The sequence below is a fragment of the Moschus berezovskii genome, chromosome 20 (genome assembly GCF_049115385.1).
Source record: "Moschus berezovskii isolate FMDL1 chromosome 20, NW_MosBer_1.0, whole genome shotgun sequence".
NCBI lineage: Eukaryota > Metazoa > Chordata > Mammalia > Artiodactyla > Moschidae > Moschus > Moschus berezovskii.
The window spans coordinates 62,901,068-62,928,518 of record NC_142479.1 but is presented as its reverse complement, the minus strand read 5'-3'; the positions used below and the strand labels follow the sequence as shown (position 1 = coordinate 62,928,518).

The following is a 27,451-nucleotide window of genomic DNA, read 5'->3' as shown; positions in this document are numbered from 1 at the left end:
CACTAGCCTCCAGACACAACTGGGAGTTCTCAGAGCACTGGACCAGGTAAAGTGAAGTGAAATCACTCAGTTGTGTCCGACTCTTTGCGACCCCATGAACTGTAGCCTACCAGGCTTCTCTCTCCATGGGATTCTCCAGGCAAGGGTACTGGAGTGGGTTGCCATTTCCTTCTCCAGGGGATCTTCCTAACCCAGGGATCGAACCTGGGTCTCCTGTATTCCAGGCAGACGCTTTAACCTCTGAGCCACCAAGGATCAGGTAAAGGCAGGTACAAAGCCCAGCTTGGCCACGGACCTTTAACCTCTGTGATTTGGGCCCTGCATCTGCCCTGGGGGTGGCCATCCTGGTGGGGGACCACGGGATGGGGCTGGTGGGAGAAAAGGCAAAGAAGCCAACAAGAGGCCCCGCCTGCACCTGCACAGCCCACCAGGCCTCTCCTGCCCCCACCCAGGGTCCTGAGCAAAAGGCTCCACCCCAAAGAGCCCCTCCCTGCAATGGGTGGGCCCTGCTAGCGGAGCCCACGTCCTAGGGACCACGAAGAAGCCCCTCCCCCTAGCACACCAGTGCCCATCCCAGGACCAGACGGAGCAACCCCTGCCTCTTCGCCCAGCAGCCCCAGCTGGCCCAAGCCTGCTCACAGCACCCCAGGTCGCATCAGAAGGGGATACAACCAACCCCGTGCCTCCCCTGAGCCTCCCACCTGGGCCCACGGGGCAGGAGGGCATCACTAACCTGAGCGCCCGGGCTGCTTGGCCATGGGCAGGGAGACCTCGGTGAGTGGCAGGACGTACACGTCGGGCCCGTTCTGAGCCGCTGCGGCCGGGGAGCCCTGTGCCGAGAAGTCGGCCGCGTACTCTTCCCCCTCGGCATTCTCAAACTCCTGGGCCAAGCAGGCGACACACGCGGTGAGCTCCAGGGCTCCCCAGAACAGGGAGGGTTGGGGGGCAGGGCGGGGAGGGAATGAGGGGTGCAGGCCAGCTCTCAAAGGCCCCTTTCTTCCCAGGACCCAGCTCCCACCAGCACCCCTGCCAGCTGCCTCCTCCAGCCACCTCCTCTCCTCGGGGCAGAGAACAGACCCCACTCCCTGCCACTCCCCTCCCCCAGGGACACCAGCTGCCCCAGGGGGGCAGGGTTTGTTTTGTGTTGGTTGTGGGGGGGAGTGGGGGTTTGTCCCCCACAGGCAGAGCCTCAAGGGTTGGGGCCATGAGCCCCAGGGCAGCCGTGCCTCCCCCGGCCTCAGCCCGTCCACACCAGGCCTACCAGGCCCAGGTTGAGGCGGGCAGCACCAGCTTCTCGGTGGCAGGGAGTAGGGTGGGGTGCGGCTAGAGGCCAGCTGCCCTGGCCCATCCAGAGTCAGCCCCCGACTCGTCTCAGCCCCCCTACTTCCCTGCAGCCTTCGCCCTGGGTGGGGCACCCACGGTCAGTCACTTCAGGGTCACGGCTGGAGATCCAGGACGGGGGCTCCATCATCTCCCCAACCGTGCCCCAGTGAACAAGCAACTAAGTGCCCCACCCCTCCCGGACAAGAAGCATCCCTGACAGCCCATCTCCCCAACCAGCTTCACCCCCAGACAGGCGCTGCCACCTGCTACGGCCGTCTGCCTGCGGGGCCCCGGGACCTTGACCCAGGCGGGCTGGCATCCGTCCTCTCCCCGGGTCCTTAAGAGCCTGGCCCTGGGCACCAGGCTGGGTCCCTCCCGGACCTGGTTGCTATGTTGAACTTCACGACCTCCTACCCGCCTCTGTGTGAGGAAGCCCCCTCACATTCCTGAGCCATGGCCAAGTCCCCCAGGAGCCCTAGGCCAGAAGCGGAACCCCAGTTCCAGCACCACAGGCCTGTCTGACCGGGATTGACCACTGCCAGGCGGGAAACAGAAGCCGAGGGTCATAGGACTTCCCCAGAGCTGCAGTGGGGCTGCCCCCGTGGACAGGCAGCCGGCCTGAGAGCCAGGAGGCCTGGGTTCCTCCCCCAGTGCTGAGACCCAAGGACCCTGCTGTCTCTGGGCCTCGATTTCCTTGGCTGCAAGGAGGAGGTTGGGAGCCCTCTGGGGTGTCCCTGCAAACCTGTCCTGGACTGCACCCTGAGACAATGGAGCTGCTGGGACGAGGTCTACAAGGGATTTCCCCCTCCCCAAGTGACCACCCTGGGGCCCTGGGGCCGTCAGAATCACTCTCCTTGCCCTGTAATCCCAGACATGACTCAGAAGAGGGCACAGATGCCCACCCCCACCCCCAGGGGCCTGGCCCCAGCCCCATCTGGTTACCTGACGCTGCCACCTGGAGGCCCGCCAGATGGAGCCAGCGCAGCGGGCGATCAGGTAGGACAGTGTGAGCATCGTGGCCCAGCCCCTTCCCCCAGGGCAGCTCCAGGTGGGGGAGCCCAGGCAGGAGCCCGCTGCACAGGCCGGCCCTCCCACGGAGGCGTGCTGCTGCTGGAATGTTCCGGGTACCATGTTCCCAGGAGGTGAGGAGGGCACGGGTAGGAGGGGGCCGCGCTGGCCCTTGTTTGGGGCCTTGTTCTCACAGCACCCTGAGGAGGGGCTGACTTATACAACCCGACCCGGGCCCCCGCCCCCAGCCCAGCCCTCCCCCGCTCTGCCTCGCCTGGCGCCAGCATCCTCCAGGAAAATGCCAGGATCGCCTGGCCCAGCCCACTGTGCCTGCAGGTCCGGGAGACAGCGCAGGAGCTTGGATGTGGACCCAAGGCTCCTGGGCCCATGGAACTGCTGCCCAGGCCCTGAGCTTCCCCAGCCCACCCCTCAGAGGCCTCTGGGAGGATGACCTGGCCATGAAGTGTGGCAGAGACACCTTGGTAAAAGGCCAGCACCAGGCAGACTCAGCTCTCCCGGGCCCCAAGTGATGAGGCACGTGGGGAGGGCACTACCTTCTAAAATGAGGGCGGTGTGGCTGCAGTGCGGGTCACTTAGAATGGAAATGGCGGTAGGAGTGGTGCTTGCTGGGCCACAGGACAGCCCTCCCCGCCACCGACCATGCCGGCCCGGGAATCTGACCTCCAGCCCAGGGTGGGGCGGCCGAGGGGGCAGGAGAATGACCACGGGCAGCACTATGTGCTAAGTCTGCAGAACTTGGCCCACGGGGCTGGGGCGGGCGCCCGAGATGGGCTCTGCAGTTCCCTGCTTTTTCTCCTGGCCCTCCACGCTCAGAGGACCGGAAGCTGAACATGGGGGCAGCCGAGGGCACTTGTAGGATTGGGGAACAGCACCCCAGGGGATGCCCCTCGGCTACTCTCCTTAGGAGGGCACCTCGGCCCTGGGATCCAGCCCAGCATGACCCAGGAGCTTAGCCCCGCCAGGGTGGCCGCCTGAGGGAAGGCGGCCCAGCCTTCCAGCCAATGCTCCAGAAACAGCAGTGATGACTCTTGCTATCCCTGCTCCATGATTCCTACACAGCACACAATCCTTTCCTCACGGGGCAGAAAACCCCAGGGTAAGGTGACAGGACGGCAAGTGTGTCTGGGCAACTTTGGTCTTCCTTTGCTGATTCGAATGAGCAGAGATTCTAAGAATTGCTGAGCACAGAGCCCCCACCCCGAGGCCCCTCCTCACTGTCCCTGGAGGCACAGCCCACAGAGACCTGGCCCTGAGCTGAGAGGTGACGGTAATGAGCCCCTGTCCCCATGGGGGGGGACTCAAACTGGGGGAGGCAGTGGGAAAGGTCCCTGACAACCCCTACGCCTCTGTCAGCCACCCCCAGAAGAGGGGCTTATGGGGCCCCAGGCCTGGGTCTCCATGATCCCCAGGCAACCCCAGGAGGGAAGGCAGGCCGGTGCCGAGTGGACGCCAGAGGGCCAGCCCTGGGGATCCCGTCCTCAGCCCCCCATGCCCAGCCCTCACCTTGAACCCGATGCCACCCTTCTTACAGCACAGGCAGGCCAGCATGAGGGCGATGACGGTGAAGAGCCCGGAGAAGGACACGGCCACCACGGACAGGGAGGATGACCAGGAGAACTCGCTGAGCGGGGCGCCGTCTGCCGAGGGAGAGAGCGGTGACAAGCAGCTCTGCGCCCCCGACCCACCTGCACCCGGCCCCTAGGGGCACTCAGGGGCCAGCTGGACCCTATCCCTGGCTCTGCGCCCCCCCAACTTGCTGCAGTCTGAGCCTTAGCACCCTCACCCTTGCTCCAAGACCCAGCGCTCGGAGGCACAGCCGTCAGGCCCAGGGCAGGTGGACCCTGGGGGCGACCACGGCAGCCCAAGCCTACCATCTGCGGCCGGCCCCTGGGCACCGCACTGGCCTCGCCAGTGGACACAGGGCTGGCAGAGCTCCCATTTCTGGCGGTTCATGGACAGCCCCCAGGGAGCTCAGGGCTGCAGGAACCCTCTCCCACACCGCTCTCAGACTGGCCAGCCCACTGGCCCCTCTGGAGTGGGCCCCTGGGGCTGTCACATTGCCCTAGCTCTGGGATGGCACTGGTAAAAGCCGTGAGACCCTGAAGGTGTAGGAAGGGGACCCAGGCCCCACTAAGTGGGAGAGATTGAGGACCTGGCTACTGGCCACATGCCAGGCTCTGAGCCAGGAGACACAAGACCTGTCCGATCTCTGAGGACGGGGATGTCACTTTCCCCAAGGACAGACAGTAGAGTTCCTCCATGCAGCCTGGTATTTCCAAATCACCATCTTACTGACTGCCCACCGAGGACCCCCCAGTGCTGCTTCTGTTCTGAGGACAGTGGGATCCTGTCTCCTGCAACACCTGGTCCGTGTGAGTCCCCCATGGCTCACCCTCACCAGACAGGGAAACTATAGTGCCCAGGACGGCAGAACGTGACCCCCCAACACATAAGCATGGCCCCCAAGTTAGGGTTCCAAGCTGCCCTCATGCCCCCAATGAGCCAGAACTCTGGGGAAGCTCAGATCATCTGATGCCCACAGGGCATCGTGGTGGGGCCAGTCAGGTGTCCCCTAAACTCTGGGCTGGCAGCTCCACCCCTGGGTTGCCCCCCTGTCCCTCCACTCCAGCTCCAATGCATGCCCCCTCCCCGAGGACTTTCTCTGTCTGCCCATCTACCATTCAGCCCCTGAGGTTTCCTGCCTGCTCCTCTGCCCACTAAGCACCCCAACCTCTCAGTTCCCAATAGCTGATCCCTCAGGGCCATGTCACCCCACCCAGCACACCTGCTATCACTGGTCCCTCAGGTCACAGCAGGTCTCAGCAGCATCTAACCGGGTCCTAACGGGCACTGAAGTGGCTGCCATGCCTGTCTCCACTGAACAGGAAGAAATGGAGGCTCAGTGAAGGTGAGGAGACTGCCCTAGGCGTCACAGCTGACCTCTGACTGATGTGCCTCTGCTCCCAGGCCTTCTGCGCTGCCAGATAATGGGATATGTGGGAGGGCTTCCTGGAGGCAGTGTGAGCCCAAGAGGCTGGAACAATGGCAAGTGCGGCCTGGACTCCTGCTCAAACCTCCGAGTTCATTCTGGATATCCACATACAGGGAAGAGAGGCAGGGCTGGGGGGACCAGGTAGGTAGGGTCACCATGGCAAGGGAAACCAGCTCAGCCTGCCCCCGGAAAAGACCTCGGAATGTGGGCTGTGTCCCCCAGTCCTGTGGAGCTGCGAGCAGATACCTTCACAGGGGCCTCCACAGGCCAGGTTTCAGGTGTGCGTGCACGCTTACGTGCTATGTGAGTGGGCACATATGCTTACACAACCCCCACCCATTGTGTAAGGCCCCTCCACCCGGACTGGGCTTTCTCACCCAAATAGCCTGTACTTGCAGGGTGCCAAGTAGCACTGGCTGCCGCAGGAAGCCGCAAAAGCCCCCAAGGATGTGCCGTTGCCATGGTGACCCATGGGCACTCAGCAGGCTCCCCTCCCGCCACCTCCGCCAGCATACGCACCCCTGCACCTCCCTAGCCTGGCTGGTCCCAGGGCCTGGAAGGAGGCAGCAGGCACCAGGCAACCTCAGGTGGCCAGCCTTAGCCTCCACCCTCAGTCTCCTTAATGGTGCCAGTCCTGGGGTGCAGCCCTCCTGTGGGTCCCCACAGTCTCTCCTCAGGCCCTGGTCACAGAACTGGGCTGAGGGTAGGGGTCATTCAGCATGATATTCCAGACTCAGCAGCAGAAGGAGGGTGGCAGGTGGGCCTCCCCCACCACTCAATGCCCACGTCCCTGAAAGCGGACCTACGGGGATGGGGAGACCAAACAGATGGGCAGAGCCAGGAGTGGCTCTGAGAGGCTGCGGATTTGAATTTTCAGATCTATAAAACAAGCCAGTTTCTGGAGCCCTGCCAATGCTGGAACAGTCAAAACCCTGCCCCCGAGACTGCAGCAGGTGACAGGAATGTCACCCTCAGAGCCACTTTGCACATGAGGTCACGAGGCCCATGGAAACTCAGAGACTGCTCTTGGTCCCCAGGGAGCTCGTGCCCTGCCCTCCGTGGAGAGGGGATGATCCTGGGGGAGAAGGAGGGTTCCAACAGCCCCTGGGCAGCAGGCAGACCTGTCCCCTCCAGGGTCACCCAGACGCCAAGGCCACATGGGGGGCCACTCAACCCCTGCCCACATGTAGGCTTCACTCATTCAAGTCCTGTGCCCTGGCCACCCCCAGGAGGGAGCCGCCAATGCCCTCAGCACTTCCGGCTCTGACTTCCAGAGCTTTGCTCTGTGCCCACAGGCAGGCGCCTATAGCCCAGGCCCTGCTGGCCGTGAATTCATGAAACAGACCAAGGTCTGCTGTGTCACCACAGCATGAACACACTACAGGTGACACCCTTTCTTCCAGTCCCCTCAATAAGACTGCTCAGGAGATACCATCATGCCCACTTTAGAGGTGAGAAAACTGAGACTTGGAGAAACTATGGACACATCCAAATGCCGATAGGAACGGTCCTTGAGGGCCTGAGTGGGCCCACTCCTGACTCCAACTCATTGCCCCTCCACCACCCACTAAAGACGCCTACAGGGAAGGCCTCACATGTACCCTCAGGACGGACACCCACCAACATCCAGGGAGACCTGTGTGGGATCTTGTTCATAACCCACCTCTTCCCAGAGGGCAAGAGGGGTCAGCACCTCATTTCATTGCTGTGACAACCTCAGTGAGAGGGGTGAGTGCCAGGGATGCTCTCTGTGTCAAGGGCCAGGCGGACACCCGGGACTGGAAATACCAAAAGCCTGTGCTGGCTGACAGCGGAAAGGGAAGGGGGCCAGGACCACAAAGGGCACCGCAGCCCGTCAGGTCTGACGCTGGGGCAGTGGGGCCACGAGCAGGGGGCAAAGCAGCTGCAGGCAGGGATTAGGTTCCACGGAGCAGATAAGCATCACCCTGCAGCCAGTACAGGACGGGGAGCAGGAAGAGCCCGAGCCGCCCGCTGTGGGTGGCGGTGTCTGGGGTCTGGGGTCATGAACACCCGGCACTCCTACGGTGCACAGGCAGGTATGGACGTGTGTCTGTGCTTGCACACCTGCACACATGTCCTTCCTTGCTCCGTCCACTGAGGGAGACTTCCAGCATGACCCCGCATCCATCCCCACAGTGCCAGGCCGCTCACACAACAGAATGATCATGTCATCACCAGCACGACACCACAGGGGCCCAGGAAGACAAAGGCAGCAGACGGCTTTGTTGTTTGTTTCAAGAAGGAAAAACCCATTTGAACAAACCTCAGGTCACCCAGCTCTGCAGCAGCGAGTGTCCAGCCACAGCTTTGCTCCCAGACTCTGAGCCCTTTGCCCTACTGTGGCCACTCTCCCTAGTGTGATCATTAATCCCACTCAAGCCCAGCACAGAAGGCCCACTTCCAACCAGACCCCAAGCCCAGACGCCTGCCGCCCTGCCTTGGCCTGGGGGACGACTACATGGCAAGCGGGAGGGCAGGCCAGTTGGGTCTTGGTTCCCGCAGAGCTCACCTGAGCTGTGCCCACAGTGGCACAGGGGACCCTTGGCAGTGAGGACCCCTGGTGGGGTCCTTGCTGCCCACCAGGTGGCACTCTCTGGCCGCTTTATGTTCAAGGGTTCAGCAGGGAGAGCCTTCCTGAAGACACTGGGCAGCTAAGCAAGAATTGGAATGCCAGGCCCTGGATGTGGGTGCGAAGCCCAGCACACACATCACCGCGCCCGCCCCTTCTGTGACCATGAGGGGCTCCAACTGGGGCTGGGGGCTGCAAGGCTGGGTGTCAGGCGCCAGGCTCCCTCCAGGTAGCCAGTGTGAGCCCCTGGATGTGGGAAACAAATGCCTGCTTGGTTGGGGGTGTGTGGCTGACATGGAGGGGTGCACGCTGCTCAGGGGTCCAAGCTTGGGGCTGCTGTATCTGGGACCCACCAGCGTCCTGGCACACGGCCGCAGCTCACATCCCGTGTGACAGGAGTTCCCTAAGGTGCTGCCCCGCTGGCTGGCTGTGCCTGGGCCCCACTCAGGGTTCTCCCAGGCCTCCATGGGTGTTTCCGTTCACCATCACAGGACCCACTTCTGCAGCACCGACAGCAGCGGTCCCATCCCTGACCCTAGACCCTACCCCCAAAGCGGAAGGGAAGGCCAGACCCTCCTGGCGCCCACAGCTGCGGCCCAGCCCCACAGACACAGTGGGCATGCGTGGACAGGCACCGCCTCAGAGGGCGCGGGTGGGGGCAGTAGCTCCCAGGGCAGCTCACGGTCAGGGCCCGCAGGCTGGGGCACCCAGTGCAGCTCCAGGAAGGGGGCGGCCAGGGCCAGGGGTGACAGGGGACCTGCTAGGCAGAGGTTGACCAGCTCCCTAAGAAGCCTCCCCTGTCTTCTGGGGCACTTGGCACTGTGGGATCCGGCCCTGCGGTCCTCCCCACCAGAGACGGGCACCTGGCGAGCCTGCATACCCTCGTGACCTTGTCCCAGTATGAGGGGGCTCTGGGTTGAAGAGGCCACTTGCTCATCCTCCCCAGGCTGGGCTGGGACAGCTCCGAACCAGGCTGGGAGGGACAGGCAGGAGAGCGGTCAGTGCAGCAGGGCTTCCCTGGGCTGGAAGCCCTGCCCCTCACCAGCTGTGGGGCCCTGAGCCTCAGCTTCCTCGTCTGGAAATGGAGCCACCCCACCCTGAGCATGCAGAAGAGTGCCCCCTGCCCTCCGCCACTTCAGCCCAGCCCCAGGCAAGGGGTTGAAGGGTGGGCTGAAAGGCACAAGGCTGGCTGAGCAGAGGGCACACTCCTGCCCAGAGGGCCCGCCAAGATTATAAAAATAACCCGCAGATGGGACCTTCCTGGGAGCCCATTGGTTGAGATTTGGCCTGCCAGTGCCGGGGACACGGATTCGATCCTCACGCCACAGCACCACTGAGCCCGCACACAAGTCCACATGTCGCAGCTACTGAAGCCCGCGTGGCTAGAGCCGTGCTCTGCAACAGGAGAAGCCAGTGCAATGAGAAGCCCGGGCGCCGCAACAAAGCGGAGCCTCCACTCATCGCAACTAGAGAAAGCCTACAAACAGCAACGAAGACCCAGCGTGGCCAAAAAAATTTTTAATTAAATTAGAAAAACCAAACCCGCAGACCCAGGTGAGGTTCAGACCACCGAGATCAGCTGGGAGTGGTCGGGGGTGGGCCTGCAGCCTGAGGCCTTGGTCGTACCCCATTCGGTGAGCCCCCACCCCTGCACCTGCCCACCTCCAGGCAGGAAACACAGCCCCCACGGGCGCCTGGATCCCAGAGCCCCTTCAGGCCCCACTTCCCCAATCTCCGTCCAGGTGGGATGGGGGAGGGCTCGCTCAGCACACACAGGGCAAGGCTGGCAGGACAGCAGGATGACTGAGTGCTGGAAAGTTCTCTCAGGGTCCATTTCACTGTCCAGGTCTGCCTTGGGGCTATGCAGACCTCCTCCTGGCTGTGTCCAAGCCTCAGCGCCACCAAGGCAGGGCCAGGACGCTCACGGCGTGTGGCCCCCATGGAGTGGGCTGAGGCTTCCACTGCTTTGGCTCACGCCTGCCTGCCGAACCCTGGACCCGCCTTCCGGGGTCTCCAGGGTCCAATCACTCGCCATATGCCCCACTCAGTCCCTCGAGCCTCCTCCCCAGTCCCCAGTGGCCCACCACACTGGAGCTGCTCTGCAAGCTTCCTTCATCTGAGCCACCCTGGGTAGGGGCAGGTGGCCTCAATCTGAGTCGCTTTAAGCAGGGACAGGTGGCCAGAGAAGCCCTTCACCAGGAGGAGGCTGGGTGACGAGTCAACCCCATGGGCTAGGTTCCTGCCAAGTGACCATGGGTGCCTGCACGCACCCCTCCACTGTTGTAGGGCTCACTTGCATGAAGCAGTCCCTTTCCCCTTCAGGGTACTTGCAGCTAAGGTCACCAGACAGGCACACAGCCTGCCTGTCTTCACCCAAACAAAGAAGCCAGGGTGAGGAAGCTACACACAGGAGCCTGGGGCCCCCAGCCGGGACCCCTGCCCGCTCTGCGGACGGAACTGGGAGCAGGGGCCCAGGACACTGGGAACTGGGCAGTGACATCACAGGGAGAAGTAGTGCTTGTGGGTGGCTGAGCGCACAGGGCAAACCCTGGGCCCAAACCCCTGCAGGGGCCACGGCAGCCTATAGGTCTGGAAGAGGCAGGTGCTGGGTGGGGATTCTGGAAGGAAACCTCACAGGAGGCGGAGGTCTCTGGGGGAAGGGCTCCCTGAGCGCAGCTGCCAGCCCACCTCCCCACCAGCAGGGGCCATGTTTCTGGGAGTAAGAGCAGCCCCTTTTTGTTGTGATTAAGGCTCTATTTAATCAGATAAACTCGCGTGGGAAGGGAGTGAGAGCCCAGCTCCCTCATGTGAAATACAGGTTGTAAAAACCGCCATCCTGCAATACAAACGCCAGTTAACAATCACAACAAAGGTGGTGCATGTGGAGCCACGAGGTGCCTGCCCCATCTTCCTGCCTAGAGTAGTAGAGAGGGAGCATTCACACCGTGGGGAGTTGGCAAATGCTCACCAGCTCACCTCTGACACCCACCAGCCCCCCACAACATCCACAAACACACCCAGCATCCAAGCCAGAGCAGCAAGCAGACCTGAACTGCCCCATGTCCCTGGCCACCCCTTGGTCTGAGATCCTGCCTCAGCCTTGCCCTCTGGGGTGGACAATTGATGGCTGTGAACCCTGTTTCATTATCCTTTTTAAAAATAATTCCATCCACTGCAGAAGCACCACAAACAGCAAACTCCCTGTAGACCCAGCAGGCCCATGGCTTCTATCAGCCTCTGCGACTCAGACAGGACCCTGCCCTCGTTGCCAGCTGGAGGCCTGAGCACCGCCAGGCACTGCCCAGACATTTCCAATGAAGCACCACATACTGTAAAACTACACGGCCACATTTAGGAACAGTGACTCACGCTGACTGGGTGTCCCAACAGTCTCCCAGGGATGCCTTCCCTGCCAGGAAGGGCCACTGTCCAGTTTATGATGAGGAAACGGGGTCTCAGAGAGGACCCCCTCTCAAGACTTCCTGGGTCTGATCTCACTCCCACCAGCCAGCTTCCCCCACAAAACTACCCTTCTCTGGCCCCGCCCCACCACCACTCAGCCAGGCACACGTAGGGGTCTGACCACAGCCTGTTTCAGGGTGACAGCTCCCCATGCAGCTGCAGGGAGGCACATCTCCCAGAGCAGGGACCCTGGGTCCACCAATGGGCCTCCACCCCTCTTTTCCCTCCCCTGTCCCCCTTTCTGCTTTTCCTGCTCTGTTTTCAAGTTCAACACATTCCTTTGAAGATTCCCCCCTCCTGCATCTTTTCTGCTGCCCCCCAGGTCAGCGCAAGGGCCTGCAACTGGGGTAGGGAACCCACGGGAGACAGGTGGGCCTGAAGAACCCCAGGACTAGGGTCCTGTGTCCCCAGGCCCTCTTTGCCTCCTGGACATCCCACAGCCCCCCATAAAACCTGCCAGGTGCTGCCTCTGGGACACTGCCCCTGCCCTGTCCCCCAAGTACATGACAGTAACACCTGCCATGTGACAGGCCCTCTCCAGGACCAGTCCAATCCTGCTGGGAGGGCAGGTAAGCAAGGGGCAGGAGTGGGGTCTGGGGTCCAGGACTGGGCGAGAGTTACACCCACCTTTGACCCTCAGTGGATGTACGTGGAAGGGGAGGAAGGAGGGAGGCTGGTTTAATCTGGGGTGGGGGTTGCAGGGCCAGGACCTGGGAGTCCCTTGGGAGGATACCTAGCAGAAAGCAGATCCTCCCACGGCCCACACTGGAGGTCTCAGGGCCCTTCATCAAGGGGCTTCTGTTTTGGGGGATCTGGCCCTGCAAGTGGTACAGGAGAGGTGCTCCCCTGAGCAGATGGCTGTCTTGGGGGGCTGGCAGGAAGATGGGAACAGAGCATTTGTGGGTTATGGGTGCCGCTCCGGAACCAGGGGCCAGGCCAGGCTTCTGGTAAAAGGAGTAACTCGTGGGAACTCCCTGGCAGTCCAGGGGTGGGGACTTGGCACTTTGTTGCTGGGGGGACCTGGGTTCCAATCCTTGGCCAGGGAACAAAGATCCCAAAGCTGCATGGCACGGTCAAAATTTTTTTTAATCATTTTTTAAAAAATAGGAGTTAAAAAAAAAAGGAGTGACTTGCACTGCCAATGAGTAGGGGTAAAGTCAGGTGAGTGGAGTCCATGAGAGGACTATCACATGACCTGGGTCACCCCACCTCCCTCATCCCCTCCCAGGCACCCATCAACGAGATCCACCGCCTTGTAACAGACGAAGCTCTAAACAGGAGAGAGAAGCTGGAAAATGTGCAGAGAGAGGGATCTTGCCTTTCTAGGTCTTAACATGCCTGAAAGCTACAATCATTCAAACCACATGGTTCTGCGGCAGAGATGGGCCAACAGGTGAGGAACAGAATCACAGCCCGGAGCCAGGCCCAGCCCCACCGGGAGATCCCCACACGCACAAACACCTGGCCCCGTGACTTGAGGAGCAGGCCAGGGAAATAAGCTGTCTCATCTCAGACCACACTCCAGAATAACTTCAGATACGACATCAGTGAGTCAAATTATAGCATCTGAGAAAAAGTAGGTAAATACCAGCCTTCTTCATGGAGAGGGATTTTTAAGCTAAAAGCAATGGAAGGCATCATGAAAGATCAACGGGTTTGGCCACATAAAAATGTATGTTCCATAAATGAAAGTGGCTCAGTCGTGTCTGACTCTTTGCGACCCCATTGTATGCAGCCCATGGAATTCTCCAGGCCAGAATACTGGAATGGGTAGCCTTTCCCTTCTGCAGGGGATCTTCCCCAACCCAGGGATCGAACCCATGTCTCCCGCATGGCGGGTGGATTCTTTATCAGCTGAACCACAAGGGAAGCCCAAGAATACTGGGGTGGGTAGCCTAACCCTTCTCTAGCAGATCTTCCCGACCCAGGAATCGAACCAGGGTCTCCTGCATTGCAGGCAGATTCTTTCCTATCAGGGAAGCCCCATAGAGCTCCAAATTAAAGGCAAACAACAAACCAGGAAAAATGACTGACAGAAAATTTGTCAAAGATCAATGTTGCTACTTTTGGGGGGAACACAATCAACAAAATATAAAAATACTTTAAGATCTCAAAACATACACAAGCAAAACATACACAGTCAGCCACAAACAAGGAAATATAGTTTGTCTAGTCCACAAGAAAACATGCAGCCTCATCCAAAATCAAAGAAATGAAATCAAACCGGATATCGGCTTCCCAACCACAGGAGTTCTTAGAAGTTGGTGTCTGGCCAAAGCCCACACACCAGGACCAGCTAGCTACCCAGACGCCCTGGTGGATGTAAGTCAGAGCAGCCTTTAGAAAGCAACCTGGAGTCGTGCAAGAAGGCCCTGGGAGACCTGCCAACTCCCGGGCCAAGTAATTCCCAGTCTGGGAATTCAAATGAGAGAGCAGCCCGGATGGCACACAAATCTAGAATAAAAACAAAGGAAGGAGCATGTTAATGACGCAGGCAGGAATCACATCTCACAGAGATGTTCCTTGCAGTGGTGTTTATAAGAGTGAAATACAGCCTAAATAGTCACAATAAAAGAAGGATTCGATAAAAACAATGGTACATCTGCAAAAGAAGCCATAGAGAGTGAATTTAAGGAAATGTTTTACATAAACAAGGAAATAACAACTTTGTGCTAATTTTTAAAAAGGAAGGGAACTTCCCTGGTGATCCAGGCTTAAGAATCTGCCTTGCAATGCAGGGAAGGTGGGTTACAAAGATCCCACGTGCCCAGGGAGCAACTAAGCCCTGGAACTGCAATGGAAGGGCTCACAAGATGTAACTAAGACCTAAGGCAGCCTAAATAAATGAAAAAAAAAATTTTTAAGGGGAGGATACACAAGGAAACAGTTGGGCTCAAAGCAAATGCTTGTTATTTGACTATGGGGTCAAGGGTTCATGGAGTCTCCCAAATAAATACATTTCATGAGTTTTGACATATCTCTTCGCCAAAATCCATCAAATCCCACACTTTAAACATGTGCAGTTTAGTCTGTTTCTATTATACCTCAGTAAAGCTGAAAACAAGAGGCAGGACACAGAATTGTTTATAAATCCTGATCCCAACCATGTAAAAAATAAAAAAACTGGAAGAAAATAATTCAAAATGTGAACAGTGACTGTTGTCTTGGGTGGTAGAATTCTGGGTGGTTAATACCTTCTCTGCAGTTTTCAGATTTTCTACAATAAGCATGTACTACGTCTAGAATCAGATGTGTATAATTTTATTTAATTATCACCCATGCCTATCCCCATCACTCCCGTCTTTAGAGACCCACATGGCCTCAGCATACACAGACTAGAGCCCAGACCTTGTTCTGGTGTCCCAGGGTCCTGGGTCTCCACAGGTCCCTTTCTGCCCCCCACTCCCATACTCAACCCCCACCCAGAGGAGCCTCCCTGGCTGGAGGTAAGCAAGGTTTCCCCAGGGACACAGACATGGAAGGTGGAGGTGGCCTTGATCAGCCAAGAGAAGGATCAGAGATTCCAGCCATCCTGAGGTCAGTGGACCCTCTCGAAGGGTCTCTGTTTGTGGCCGCATCTCGAGGCCAGAGTGCAGGAAGGACAGCAGGCTGGGCTGTGTTTCCTGGGATGGCCCCCACCCCCTCTACCTTCTCAGCCAGTCCCTTCACTGTTCTGGGCTGTACCCCCTCCCCCTCCTCCTCCTCCTCCTCCTCCTCCTCCCCAAGTGGGCCCAGGCTGGGCCTACACCCCTTCCCTGACCCCATCAGGGCCAACTCCAGCCCCACCTCCTACCCTGGTCCCCAGTTTCCTCTGGGGTCCCAGACCCCAGTGGCCACCTGGCCCTGGCCCTTCCCTTGGGTGTCCTGGAGCATCTCAAACCAAACACAGCATAGAATCCACGTCCACCTCAAGGCAAACCCAGTCTCTGGGTTCTCCCATCCCTTCCCCAAGTAGGATACCCCAACTGCCTCTGGATCCCTCTTGTCCACTGCCCAAGTCCAGCCCCGCTGAGGCCACTGAGTTCCAACCCTGACCCTGCCCAAACTCCTTGGAGCTCTGTGGCTTCCAGGCGATTCTTCACCCAGGACTGAAGCCATCTTCCAAAAGCACCACCCATGAGTCCTCTCCGAGCCCTCTACCTGCCTGCCTGCCCTTTTGTGGCCATCCCCCCCACTGCTCCTTCACCCTCGCTGGCTCGACCTCAACATCCCTGGGAGCCTAAGACACACGCTCTCAGGAAGCATTTCCAGTTAGCCCAGTGCCTCGGTCTTCCAGTCTGCTGGGGGGGGCCCAGCCACCACTCTGAAACATAAGTGAGCCATCTGAGCCACTAGGACGGCCATGATCTTTAAAGCAGAAAATAACCAGTGCTGGAGAGGATGTGAGAAAAGAGGGTCCCCGTCACAGCTGATGGAGGAGCCATGGGTGATTTCTACAGCTCCTCCACAGCACCGTGTGTCCAGTGGTCAGGGTCTGGGGGCACTGGAGTGGCACAGGGCTTCTTTTTGGGATGGTGGAAGGCTCTGGAAATAGAGATGGAAGCTGCACAGCCCTGTGAATGTACCAATACTGAACCATACCCTGCAAAGTGGTTCATTTCATGTCATATGAATTTAGGGTTTCCCAGGTGGCGCTAGTTACAAACCCACCTGCCAATGTAGGAGACTTAAGAGACACGGGTTCGATACTTGGGTCAGGAAGACTCCCTGGAGAAGGAAATGGCAACCCACTCCAGCATTCTTGCCTGGAGAATCCCATGGAAAGGGGAGCCTGGTGGGTTACAGTCCATAGGATCACAAAGAGTCAGACATGAACAAAGCGACTTAGCACGTGTGCATATGAATGTCACATGAATTTCACCTCAATTTTAAAAAAAAGTTAATTAGCAGTCTGACACCTGTAGAGACCAAGTCAGGGGTGTGCCAACCCTGATGGCCCCCAAGGGTGGGTACCCCCAATGTGCCCCAGATGACTCACTGCTCCCCCCAGAGCTCCTTTCCACCAACCCAGACAGTAAGCCTGGCTTCAGCAGGACGTCCACGCACCCCAGGATTTCCAGTGCCCCAGCCTCCCCGCCTGGTGCAGGTACGGCTGATGGGGGCTCACACTCAGCGTCACCAGCAGGCCTGGGGGCCCAGGCAGGGCATCTGCAGACACGCTGACACCAGTGCCCCTGCCCCCCAAACCCGGTGATGCAAACAGGATCTTGTACAGGAAGGAGCTGTGCAACCAGGCAGGCATCTCTGAGTTACGAGGCTGCGGCAAGCAGACAGCCTGAGGGGAGGAGCTCGGCCAGGAGCCCATCAACTGTCCCTGGTACCCCCACCTCCCGACTCCAGCTGAGGCAAGTAGCAAGAGTCTTGGGCTTCCCGGGACAGGGGCCAGCAGGAGGGGTGTCCATATCCCACAAGCCATCCGGAAGGCAGATCCAGCGCCAGGGGACCCATGGGACAGTTTCTTGGCAAAGGTTTGGCCAAGGGCCCAGACATGGAAGTTCCTCCTGAGAGGAACAGAATCCTTAGATGGGGACGCGGCGGCCCTCTGCCCAGAAGAGGAAGGGAAGCAGGTCACTGCGCTTGTGTGGAGGCAGTTCCCAGGCCCAACCCATCTGTGTCTTTGCTCCTCCCTCCCCCAGATGTCTGGGGGCAGGTGGAGAAACGAAAGGACGCTGGTGACTGAACTCAAAGCCCTGACGGCTCAGAAGCACTGGTTGCTGGGCCCCAGCATCCCCGCCTCCCCGGGGGCCTCCCTGGATGAAGGGGCATCTGCAGGAGGCCCGCACCCCAAGAACTGGCAGTGAGTCAGGGGCAGTCATGGATGGCCCCCAGTCCCAGCTAATAGACATCCCCCCAGGCTCACCCACCCCATCTCAGGATACAGCTCTGAGCAGGGGTGCAATCCCTCCACCTCCACAGCTGCCCTGACTCCATCCCCAGCAGGTGAGAGGGGCCCAGGGGGCACCTGGGTGGGGAGGCTGTGCCCCCCTGCCCCCACCCCAGAACCTTCCAGACCCCCTCAGCGCCCAGTCTGGATGGCCTAATGTACAGAGACAGGTGTACGCCACTGCTGCAAGGACAGAGGGGAAGGGGCAGGTGGACAGGTAATCCGACGGTCTCACACCCCAAGGGCTGAGAGGAGGGCTGGAAGGTGGGGGGCCCTGCTTCCTCCAGGGACGGGAAGTCAGGTATCCGGAGACGAAGTGGACGCAGTTGCTCTGCCAGCTTAAGAATCAACCTGAATTGAGGGATCCAGACCCGGCAAAGTCCATGGACACGCGAACAAGCAGTTGGGAGGCGCCACCCCCGGCAGCCACGGGTCACATGGGTCACGGCAGCTGCCCACACAGGAGGGCTCCTTCCTCAGCCCTGGACCGCAGACCCTTAGCTTAGGTGGCTGGACGGTTGGCATGGCAGGTGTCAGCCCCGCTTCTGCCATCCAGTGGGGTCAGGAGCTACAGCATCACCCAGAGCCTAAGAGGGTGCCCAAGGGGTCTTACCCCCCGGGGGCAGAGGAGAGCCGGGGGCCTGGGCCTCCCCCCAGAGAACCAGGGACAGGACACACTCACACACATGCCCCCACACCCTCACACTCACGCACACGTATGCACACATGAACTCACATTTACACACGTGTTCACCCACTCCCACCCACATACTGCCCGCTACGTCCCTGTCTCTCTGTTCCTAGGGCCACGGCCACCAACACTGTCCCCCCTGCACAAACTGCTTCCCCACTGGTCCCTCCGCAACCCTGCAGGGGCCTGAGGACAACCCCCTGGGAGGGTGAGACCTGCCCATCCTGCTCACTTGGGGACCCTACCCTGACACCTGTGGGGAATGGAGTCACCCTGAGGGTCCAGAGTCAGATGAAGGAGTCCCTCTCACAAGCCTGGGCAGGGGAACATCCAGGGAGCAGCTGGGCAGAGGCTGGAGGCGGCGAGGCTCAGACCTGGTGCATCGCCAGACCCAGGAGGCATCGCAGGAACACACCGCAGCCACAGTGAGTCCCAGAGAAGACTTGCAGGACCGCCCGTCACAAGAAGAAAAAACAAAACAGAATCTGATGCGCTGGCTCCCGCTCCACCACCAGCTGCTCACGGAGGGGTGGGCAGCCCAAGCCCAGAACTTCCTGCCATCCTGGCTTCCAAGTTTCTGCCTGGACCCCACTGCGGGGCAGAAAGTAGTGTGAGGCGAGCTGGGGAAGCAGGACAGCAGGGCAAGGCCCAGGTCAAGTGTGGCCTCAGCCAAGGGCAGGAGTATTCAGGCCCTGACCCTGCGCGCCCAAGCAGGCCCCACCCAGGGGCTCCCTCCAGGCTGAGTGGCCCCAAGAGGAAGCAGGACCTTCCCTCTAAGTCATTCATCCCCAGGGGCCAGAAACTGCCTCTTGGGATGCCTGCCTCCTGTCAAAATGATTCCAGGTGGCTTCCTGGGATTAATAAGCTAGCCGAGGACTTCCCTGGTGCTCCAGTAGCTACGACTCTGTGCTCCCCATGCAGGGGACCCAGGTTTGATCTCCCATCAGATCCCACATGCCACAACTCAGAGTCAGCATGCCACACGCTGCAACTAAGACCCGGCCAAATAAATGAATATTAAAAAAAAAACAACTGATTTTCTTGTAATGCTTAACAACCAGCTTTCTGGAAAAAAGAGACAGAAGGGGATTTCCAACATGGAGCCTTTGCAGGCTCCTGGGGTGCAAATTCTCCCATCACAGCCCCTCTCAAGCCACCAATCTGACACCACTGAGCACAGGGTTGGGAAAGACTCATGCCAGCGGCGCCTACACACCCTGCAGCTACTAGGGCCCCAGACCAGTGAGATGGTGAAGACATGGAAATGCCACCCCAACACCCATCTCTGACCAAGGGCTTGGCTCCAGGGCATATAAATGCCACCCACAGCCGGGCAGGCCTGGCTCCCACAGGCAATCCCAGATGATGACTCCAAACAGCCAACAAGCCCCCAGAAGGGCATTCGAGGCGTCTCCTCGAGTGTGAGTCAGGCTGCCCCGCGGTGCGCCTGGAAGGCTCAGGGGACAGGGCCGCGAGGCTGAGTGCTGGGCAGGGGTCTGAGTGGGGTGGCCCCACCTTCAGCTTCCATGAAAGCCACCCCAAGATCCAGGCCCACTCCCCTCATTCCCACCATAGAACCAGACAGCATGTGGAGAGAGACCCTGAGCTGCACGCCCGCAGGTAGGAAATGTCCAGATGGGTGACCCCCAGAGACAGGGGGCAGACGAGGGGCAGCTGGTGGGTGTGGGGCTTTCATGAGGGGGATAGAAGTGTTCTGAACCATGGTCATGGCTGCACATGTCTCTGTGTACAGTGAAAAGCACACTGGGAGTGGATGAATCGTATGGTACAGGAATCATATCTCAATAAAGCCTGGACAGACAGGGAGAGATGGCGCTAGGCTGCCCAGAGCTGGGCAGAAGGCTGTGTCTGTCGATGGCTGGGCCGAGAGCCTGGCGTTTCACCGTCGGTAGGGAGTGACCTCGGGCGTGAGGACCAGCAGGACCAGTGAAATGCATTCGTATGTACACCCTGTGTGTGCGGCATCCCCTCAAAGTGGAATTCCTTCTTCCCAGGGTGGTCCTCACAGCTAGCGGAGCCAAACCTCCAGCCCGGGATCACAGCAGCTTCCCACCGACGGGAACCAGCCTATGACACAGGCACCACGGCCCCCTACGAGTGATCATCTGCCCGGGGCCCTCCCAATTGAACCCTAAGACTGGACAGGTGTCCCCAAGTAGGACCAGCTGCGCAATCTGCAGCGTGCATGCGTGCTAAGTTGATCAGTCATGTCCGACTCTCTGTGACTCCATGGACTGAAGTCCGCCAGGCTCCTCTGTCCATGGGACTCTCCAGGTAAGAATACTGGAGTGGGTTGCCATGCCGTCCTCCAGGGGGTCTTCCCGGCCCAGGGATTGAACCCACATCTTTATGTCTGCTGCACTGGCAGGTGAGTTCTTTACCACTAGCGCCGCCACCTGGGAAACCAAACCCGTCAGAATCTGAAGGCCCAGTGTGAAATCATTCAGAATTTTACAACGGCAGGAACAGAATGTGAGCCCTGTGGGACCCTCTCCACAATGACCCCCATCCATACAAAGACCCCCCATGGTGCCTGACAGCATCTGAAACGTCATACTGCTGCCCATCTCCCACGCCAGCCTCAGCACACTGTGACTTCCGCAGAGCCCAGGTCTGGGGCTCAGGTCCCCTGCCCCTGCCCTGGCTCCCAGGAACAGGCAGGCTGTATTCCTGGCCACCCATGGCCAGCTGGCCCACATGCCCACACCCCCCTCCCAGCAGGACGAGAAGGCACCAGTGAGGAGAAGGCACTCCTCACCAGGAGTGAGCAAGGCCAGGCCCGGCCACGTCCCACCATGAGAGGTGACTCTGCCCCAGCCTTCAGATGCTGGCCAGCGCCCTGCCACCTCTCCTTACACACCCCACAACAAGTGCCCCCAGGGCTGCCCAGCACCGCTCCCTACTCTGGCCCTGTTCATTCCTGTCCCCCTGCTTAGTCTGGCAGAGCCAGAGCAGGGACTGGGGGCCTCTCGAGTACAAGCCCCGATCTGCTCACTGCCCCCCAGCCCTGGGCTGGCTGTGGGGGAGCCCACAGGCCTCCAGAAATCCCCACATACCCAGCTCCGGGTGGCTGGTCCCGCGTGGCTCCCACTGCTGGTCTAACCCCACAGTCGCCCTCCGCAGACTTTCTCCGAGCCCGGGGCACCTGGCCCCGGCCCCCCAGCCTGACCCTGGTGGAGGAAGGCAGGGACCCGGTGTGGACACTGCCTACCGCGATGCACCAGACAGGCCGCCTGGGAGCTGGCTCCGGCCCGGCGTCCGCTGCCCTCATTTCCTCTGCCGGCTTCCTCTGCCGGGGGCGGGGAGGCCATAGCCGCCTGTCCTGCTGGTTCTGGTTCCTCTGCGAGAGGCAACCAGAGGCTGGAGAGCGAGGCCCAAGGTGCTCTGAGGAGGGCGTGCTGGTCCAGGCCGAGGCCGCCCTCCCATCACCGCAGTCCAGTGAACGCGCGTGTTCAGAGGCGCCTACACACGTGTTCCCTTGCTTGCCTCCAAAGACGCCTCCAGGTGGGCAGGGCTGGCCCAGTTTACATAGAGGAGAGGCTGCATGAAGGCAGAGGCAGGCTCAGCCCCGGCCCAGGCCCCGTGGGGCTCAGAGCCGCCCTGAAGGAGTACCCTGGGGCTGCTGTCAAAATGTGCCATAGACTGGGGCCTCAGTGCACAAGACTGTCTGATGCTCGGAGGCCGGACATCCCACGTGAGGGCCACACTCCCTCCAGAGGCTCCAGGGCATGACTCTTCCCGCCTCTCCCAGCTTCAGGCCTTCCTTGACTCACGGCTGCAACAGCCCACTTTGCCTCCATCATCACAGGGCATAGGACAGCCTCGTCTCTCCCGAGTCTCCCCCAGCTCTCTTGGAAGGACCCCAGTCATAGATTTAGGCTTCCTTAAGCCAGGATGAGGGGCTTCCCTGGTGGCTCAGATGGTAAAGAATCCGCCTGCAATGCGGAGACCTGGGTTGGCAAGATCCCCTGGAGGAGGGCATGGCAACCCCCTCAAGTATTCTTGCCTGGAGAATCCCATGGAGAGAGGAGCCTGGTGGGTTACAGTCCATGGTCGCAAAGAGCTGGACACAACTGAGAACTGAGCACAAGCCAGGATGGCTTCATCTTAACTTACGACAGCTCCAAATGCCCTATTTACAAACAAGGGCCCATCCTGAGGCTCCAGGTGGGCATGAATTTGGGGGAATACTATTCTACCCAGGGGCTTCCCAGGTGGCGCGAGCAGTAAAGAACCTGCCTTCCAGCGCAGGAGACATAAGAGACATGGGTTTGTTCCCTGGGTCACGAAGATCTCCTGGAAGAGGGCATGGCAACCCACTCCAGTATTCTTGCCTGGAGAAAGAATCCCATGGACAGAGGAGCCTGGCAGGTTATAGGGTCCAGAGTCAAACACAACTGAAGCAACTAGGCACACACACACGCATTCCACCCAGGCGCCCTCACCTAGGGAAGGTAGGGCATTAGGAGGATGGAGAACCCGCGGACATGCTCAAGGACAGTGACGGCAGGTGGAGGGGCCAAGGCTCGGCCCACCCTGGAAGAAGCCAGCAGAGTGACAACAGGGAAGTCCTTCAGGCCCAGCCACCGGGAGGGACGGCTCCAGGCTCCCCAAGCCTCAGGCCACCAGGACCTGGGCTCAGTCCATCAGCTGGCGGGAGAGCAGAGATGAGGCTGAGGGCCAAGGGTGGATCAGGTTCCCCCGCCAAGCCAAGCCCTTGACCGTCCGCCCCCAGGAGACCACAGCCCGGCCTAGGCTCTGTGCATCATCACACACACGTGAAGGCATCTGCGAGCATTCGTGTGTGTTCACGTGTGTGAGTGCATGTGTGAGCCTGAGCACTTGCGTGTATAAAGCTGCACAGGGATGCGTGGGGGAGAAACAGCCCCTCTGAGAGAAAGGCATAATCTGGCTTCCGAGAGAATGTTCCAGAATACAAAGAAATTGCCCTGGGGATACTGCAACCTTCCTCCTGCCCTGAGCTGGCCCACGCCCCCAGACTCAGCACAATAGCTGCAACTTCCACCCTGGGGCCAGCCTTTCTCGGGCATGGGGATGGGCGGTAATACGCATCAAAGGGTTGACTCTTGATGCCCTCCCCGCATTGGGCCAAGCCTGTCTGGGAGCATCTGCCTTCAGCCAGGCCCCATTGGCAGCAGGCAGTGAATGGTGAGCCACCAATTTCGAGAATTACCATGAGCGCATGGCCTTCAGCCATGGAGCAGGACCCCCAAGGCCGCAAGAAATCATTCCTGGGGTCCTTCTCAGCACTCAAGTCCCCAAGTGTACCCGTCCCCACACAGGTCAAACCACACCTGGCTGGAATGCCCTCCCTGCGCCCTGTCCCCCAGCAATGCCTTCACCCAAAGGCCCGAGCCTGCCCAGCCCTGAGCCAGCGCAGCACACGCATTAACGCCAGTGGAGCGTGCTCCCGGCAGAGCCAGGCTCAGGGCAAGAATGTGTGCAGGCAGCAGGACGTGACCAAGAGGCTGGGACTGCCTTGGCTTTCATGAGTTTCCTCAAACTCCAAGTCCCCCCAACTGGTCCACAGTGACCCCTGCCCCAAGGTCAGTCTTGACAGGTGCTGCCTGGGGACTGGCCTGCACCCAGCACTCCAGCCACCCTCTGGGGTGGGCACCACAGTAACACCCACCTCCAGATTAATGAACCAGATTAATGTTCCAGATTAAGAACCAGAGGCACAGAGAGGGCCATGGGATCAGGGAGGGGTTGGTCCACTACTTGCCCCAAGGGTCTTCAGACAGCTCCAGCCCTGGGCTGCAGAGCTCTGACTGAGGCCTGCGCCTGCCAGGCACCTGCTGAGGGCCTGGGCTGCACCTGGTCCGCCCAAGGCTTGAGAAGGTGAGACACAAGGGTGGCCCTCTGCCTCAGAGAGGCCAGGCAGAGGCAAGCCCCGCCCCCTCAAGGCCACGCCTCCCCTACCAGCTCCACCCAAATGCTCCTGGCTCCCACGCAACATCCTCCTCACCCCTCAGTTCTTGGCTTCCATATCCCACTCACCCAGTCTCCTCAGAGTGAGGTTTCACCTGTGTGGGGCTGAGTCTCAGAGAGGTTGAGTGACTGGCCCAAGGCCACACAGCACTGAGGTCAGAGGTCTACGACTGCCCAGAAATCTCCCAAAGTCACCCACATTGTGGGAAGAGCTGAACCCCAGAAAAGGTAGCCCTTCCAGATTCCCGCCTGTGCCAGCCTGTGGTCCCAGGAGAACATACTCAGGCCTGGCCCCCTCCAGTGGCCTGCTCTGCCCATCTCTGATAGGGGATGGTGGCCCAGGCAGGAGCTGAGTTTAATAAGGTCCCCCAGCACCCATACTGCACTCAAACATGTGCCTAGAGCCGGAGCCTCAAACTCAGGCCCCTTCACTCTCTACATAACTGCCACCGCTGTCACCACCTCTACGGAGAACTACCATAGAATCCATGATGGACACATTACTGGCAGTAGGCAACAAACCTGGCCTGGTGACACTCTGAGGACCCTCAGCCCAGGCCGGGTCCCTCTGTCCACCCCAGAGTGTTGAGCGACCACAGAAACAAACTCTGAGATAGCCACAAACATGATTGTCCCCTGCCCTCTGAGTTTGGTGGATCCCAAGCAGGGTCCCCATTTAGACAGGAGTCAACCTCAAAAAAACCCATCTCTCCCGACTTTGGGGACAGAGGAAAGCCACATGCCATTGTGGCCTTGTCTCCACACACCACCCCCTCCAAAAGAGCAGCCAGTGTTCATGGAAGGTCAGGTTCATTGGGTGCTTAACCCCTAACCGAGCCTGGTGTAGACACTGCTATCCCCTTTTACAGATGAGAAAACTGAGACTCCAGAAGGCAAGGGTGGGCAGGGGGACTCCAAGGGGTGGGAGCTGGGCTCTGAATGCTCAGCATTTAGCGGGAGCGCAGAGGACCCCACCTCTCCTCCTTCCCAATGCCCACATGGGGGCCAGCATGGAGCCCTGGAGTTCTGCACCCCAGCAGGCAACCCGCCTCTACCATCCAGGGGGGCCCCTCCCACAGTAGGGCAGGGCTCTCCCCTTCATTCCACCTGAAAAGAGCAGACCTCCCCTTGCCTCCTGACAACTATTTCCCCTGCTAAGTCTTTAAACTGACACATTATAATTACGCTGATCACAGCTGTTAACAGAAACATTTGCAAGAGGAGCAAGCTTAGTTGTTTCTCTAAGATGGGGGAAGGGTCTTGTGCTGGGACACACCCAAGTGTGTGTTTGGTGGTTGAGAGGGTACTGAACCCACCCAGGGCAGGTCGGGGCCCTACAAAGAGTGCAAGAGGCAGGGCATGGGTGGCGGTGTCCCCCATCCCTGGGTCAGTCCTGGCACACACATCCCCACCCTGCCTATGGTTCCAAGGCTGGACCCTTGCTGCCCAGGAGCCACGCTACCTGGAACACTGGCCTGTAACCACCTGGATACCTGTCCCAAAAGGCTGACTGGGCCTGGGACTGACTGCTCAGCAGGGCCACCTTCACCCCCGCCGCCAACCCCCGCCCTCAGAGTCCAGCAGGGCTGTCACTGCCAGGTTCGGGGCCATCCACTGGGAATCCATGTTCTCCAAGCTCTGGGAGTCGCCTTGGGAAGTATTTTCTGAGCCAGGGACACCCACACCCTCAGTCCAGTAGAGAAACCTGCCGTCTGCTCCCCTCCCCCAAGAGCAAATGCCTTCAGATGGGGCCGGACCCAGGGGACCCTGTGCATCACTGCACGAACTGGGCCCAACTCCAGGGAGGGAGACCCAGGAGAGCCCGTCACGTGCTCACCCGGCTTTGTTTTGGCTGGATTAGCCTGTGCCAGAGCCCCAGTGACAAGTAGGTGGGACTCTGGGCCCTTAGGCCATAGCTCCAGGGCAGGGGCTTATCTCCCACTAGGGCCAAGGAGGGGTGCGTGGAGGGGCCTGTGAAGTCAGAGGGAAGAAAGTCTACCACCTTCTGGCGACGGAGGCAGGCCTTCAGCTGCCCCCGGCCCCACTGCCCACCAAGGCGGCCCACTGCTGCCAGGAGGTCAGGCAGCCACGGGTAAACAGGCTGCCAGGGCTGCCAGGCTGGGGGAAGGGGGGGAAGAGGCCTGGGCCCATGTCTGCTGCAGCCAGCTTTGACAACGCCACCTCGGCCTCACCCCTCTGTCCCGAGGGCCTGGGCCATCTCTTCTGAGCCTGTGCTCAGTGGGCTCTGTCCTGTGGGTCGACTACGGCTCCCACCTCCCCATGCAGGCGGCTGGGTGGCCTGGCAGGGCTCTCCAGAACCGCACTCCCAGCCTGGGGAGGAGCCTGCCACACTAGTCCCGACAAGGGGGTCCATGGGCCTGGGGGCGCAACACTCCCGTCCCTCCCTGGAAGCCCTTAGTCCTGGCTACCTCCTCCCCTGGACACCTGGCCCAACACAGGCCCTCCTGCCCCAGATACCCGAGATCGAAGGTTCCACAGGGACGAGCAGTGCCCCCACTGCCCACCCCGGCTGCTGGAGGCCTCAAGCAGGTGCCAACCCCTAGGCCTGCCCACCTCCGGGCCTCCAGGGTTCCTGCGGGAAAGCAGTTCCGTCTGCAGCTCCGCTCAGTGAGAGGAAAGGGTTAATTTCCATGCAAAATAGGAAACCAGCGGCTCAGGAAGCACCAATGTCCGCAGTTAGGCAGGTTAGGGGCAGCCGCAGCGGGCAGAGGGCTGGCAAGGGGCGCGGCCAGGGGACTCACCAGGGTCGAAGTGCGAGCTGAAGGCGAAGCTGGGGTTGAAGAAGGACGACGACATGGCCAGGGCCAGCAGCGCGGCTTGGCATCCCCCGACTGGCGCTGCGCTCAGCTCAGGACGCCCGAGGCCCGCACCGCGCCATCACCCGAGCGGCCGCCGCAGGTGCGAGCGCGCCTTGGCCGCCGCGCCCGCTCAGCACCCACAGCCGCAGCCGCCGGGCCGGCGGGGTGCGGGTGCGGGTGCGGGCGGCGGCGACAGACGAGGCGCCTCCCCCGGCCGGTGCAGTCCGAAAACACCGGCGGGAGCGCGCGCGCGAGGTTGGGGGGGGTTCCCTACCGGGCTGGGGGGGCACGGAGACGCGCGCAGGGGGGACCCGAAGGCTGAGGGGGCATGGAAATGCGGGGGTACAGAGGCACGGGGGGGACACAGATGCAGAATGGGAAATCCGGAGACGCAGGGGTGGCACGGAGGATGGGGGGCACGGAGGCTGGGGGCGCTGGGAGGCGGAAGGTGCACAGCAACGCGGGGGGGGGGTATACTGAAGCCCGAGGGGCTCAGAGACGCGGGATGGGAGACCCACAGGCTCGGGGGCACGGATAACGGGGGAGGGGTCCGTGGACGCGAAGGTGCGGGGTGGGGGGCGGGACGGAGACTCGGGAGGGGGCCACCTGGAGGCGCGGGGGTGGGCAGGGAGGCGTGGGGCGGAGGAGCGGGAAGGCGGGGGCACGGCTGCGCGCGCGGGGGTGGGCA

At 60.3% G+C, this 27,451-nt stretch overlaps 1 protein-coding gene across 2 annotated transcripts in view; it reads right to left on the bottom strand.

Annotated features, from left to right (window-relative positions):
• Positions 1-26,939, bottom strand: part of LMTK1 (lemur tail kinase 1) — a 39,459-nt gene extending 12,520 nt beyond the window's left edge. Inside the window, exons 1-3 of one of the 2 annotated variants that reach the window (XM_055408375.2) lie at positions 26,707-26,939; positions 3,856-3,989; positions 734-881 (exon numbers count right to left, since the gene is read on the bottom strand). In XM_055408375.2, the coding sequence (XP_055264350.2) occupies positions 734-881; positions 3,856-3,989; positions 26,707-26,761 (337 nt within the window). In that variant the 5' untranslated portion in view covers positions 26,762-26,939. Of the gene's footprint in view, positions 1-733; positions 882-3,855; positions 3,990-21,048; positions 21,215-26,706 lie in introns of those variants that run through there. The other variant, XM_055408377.2, reaches the window with a different exon arrangement.
• Between the last annotated feature and the right edge of the window lie 512 nt (positions 26,940-27,451).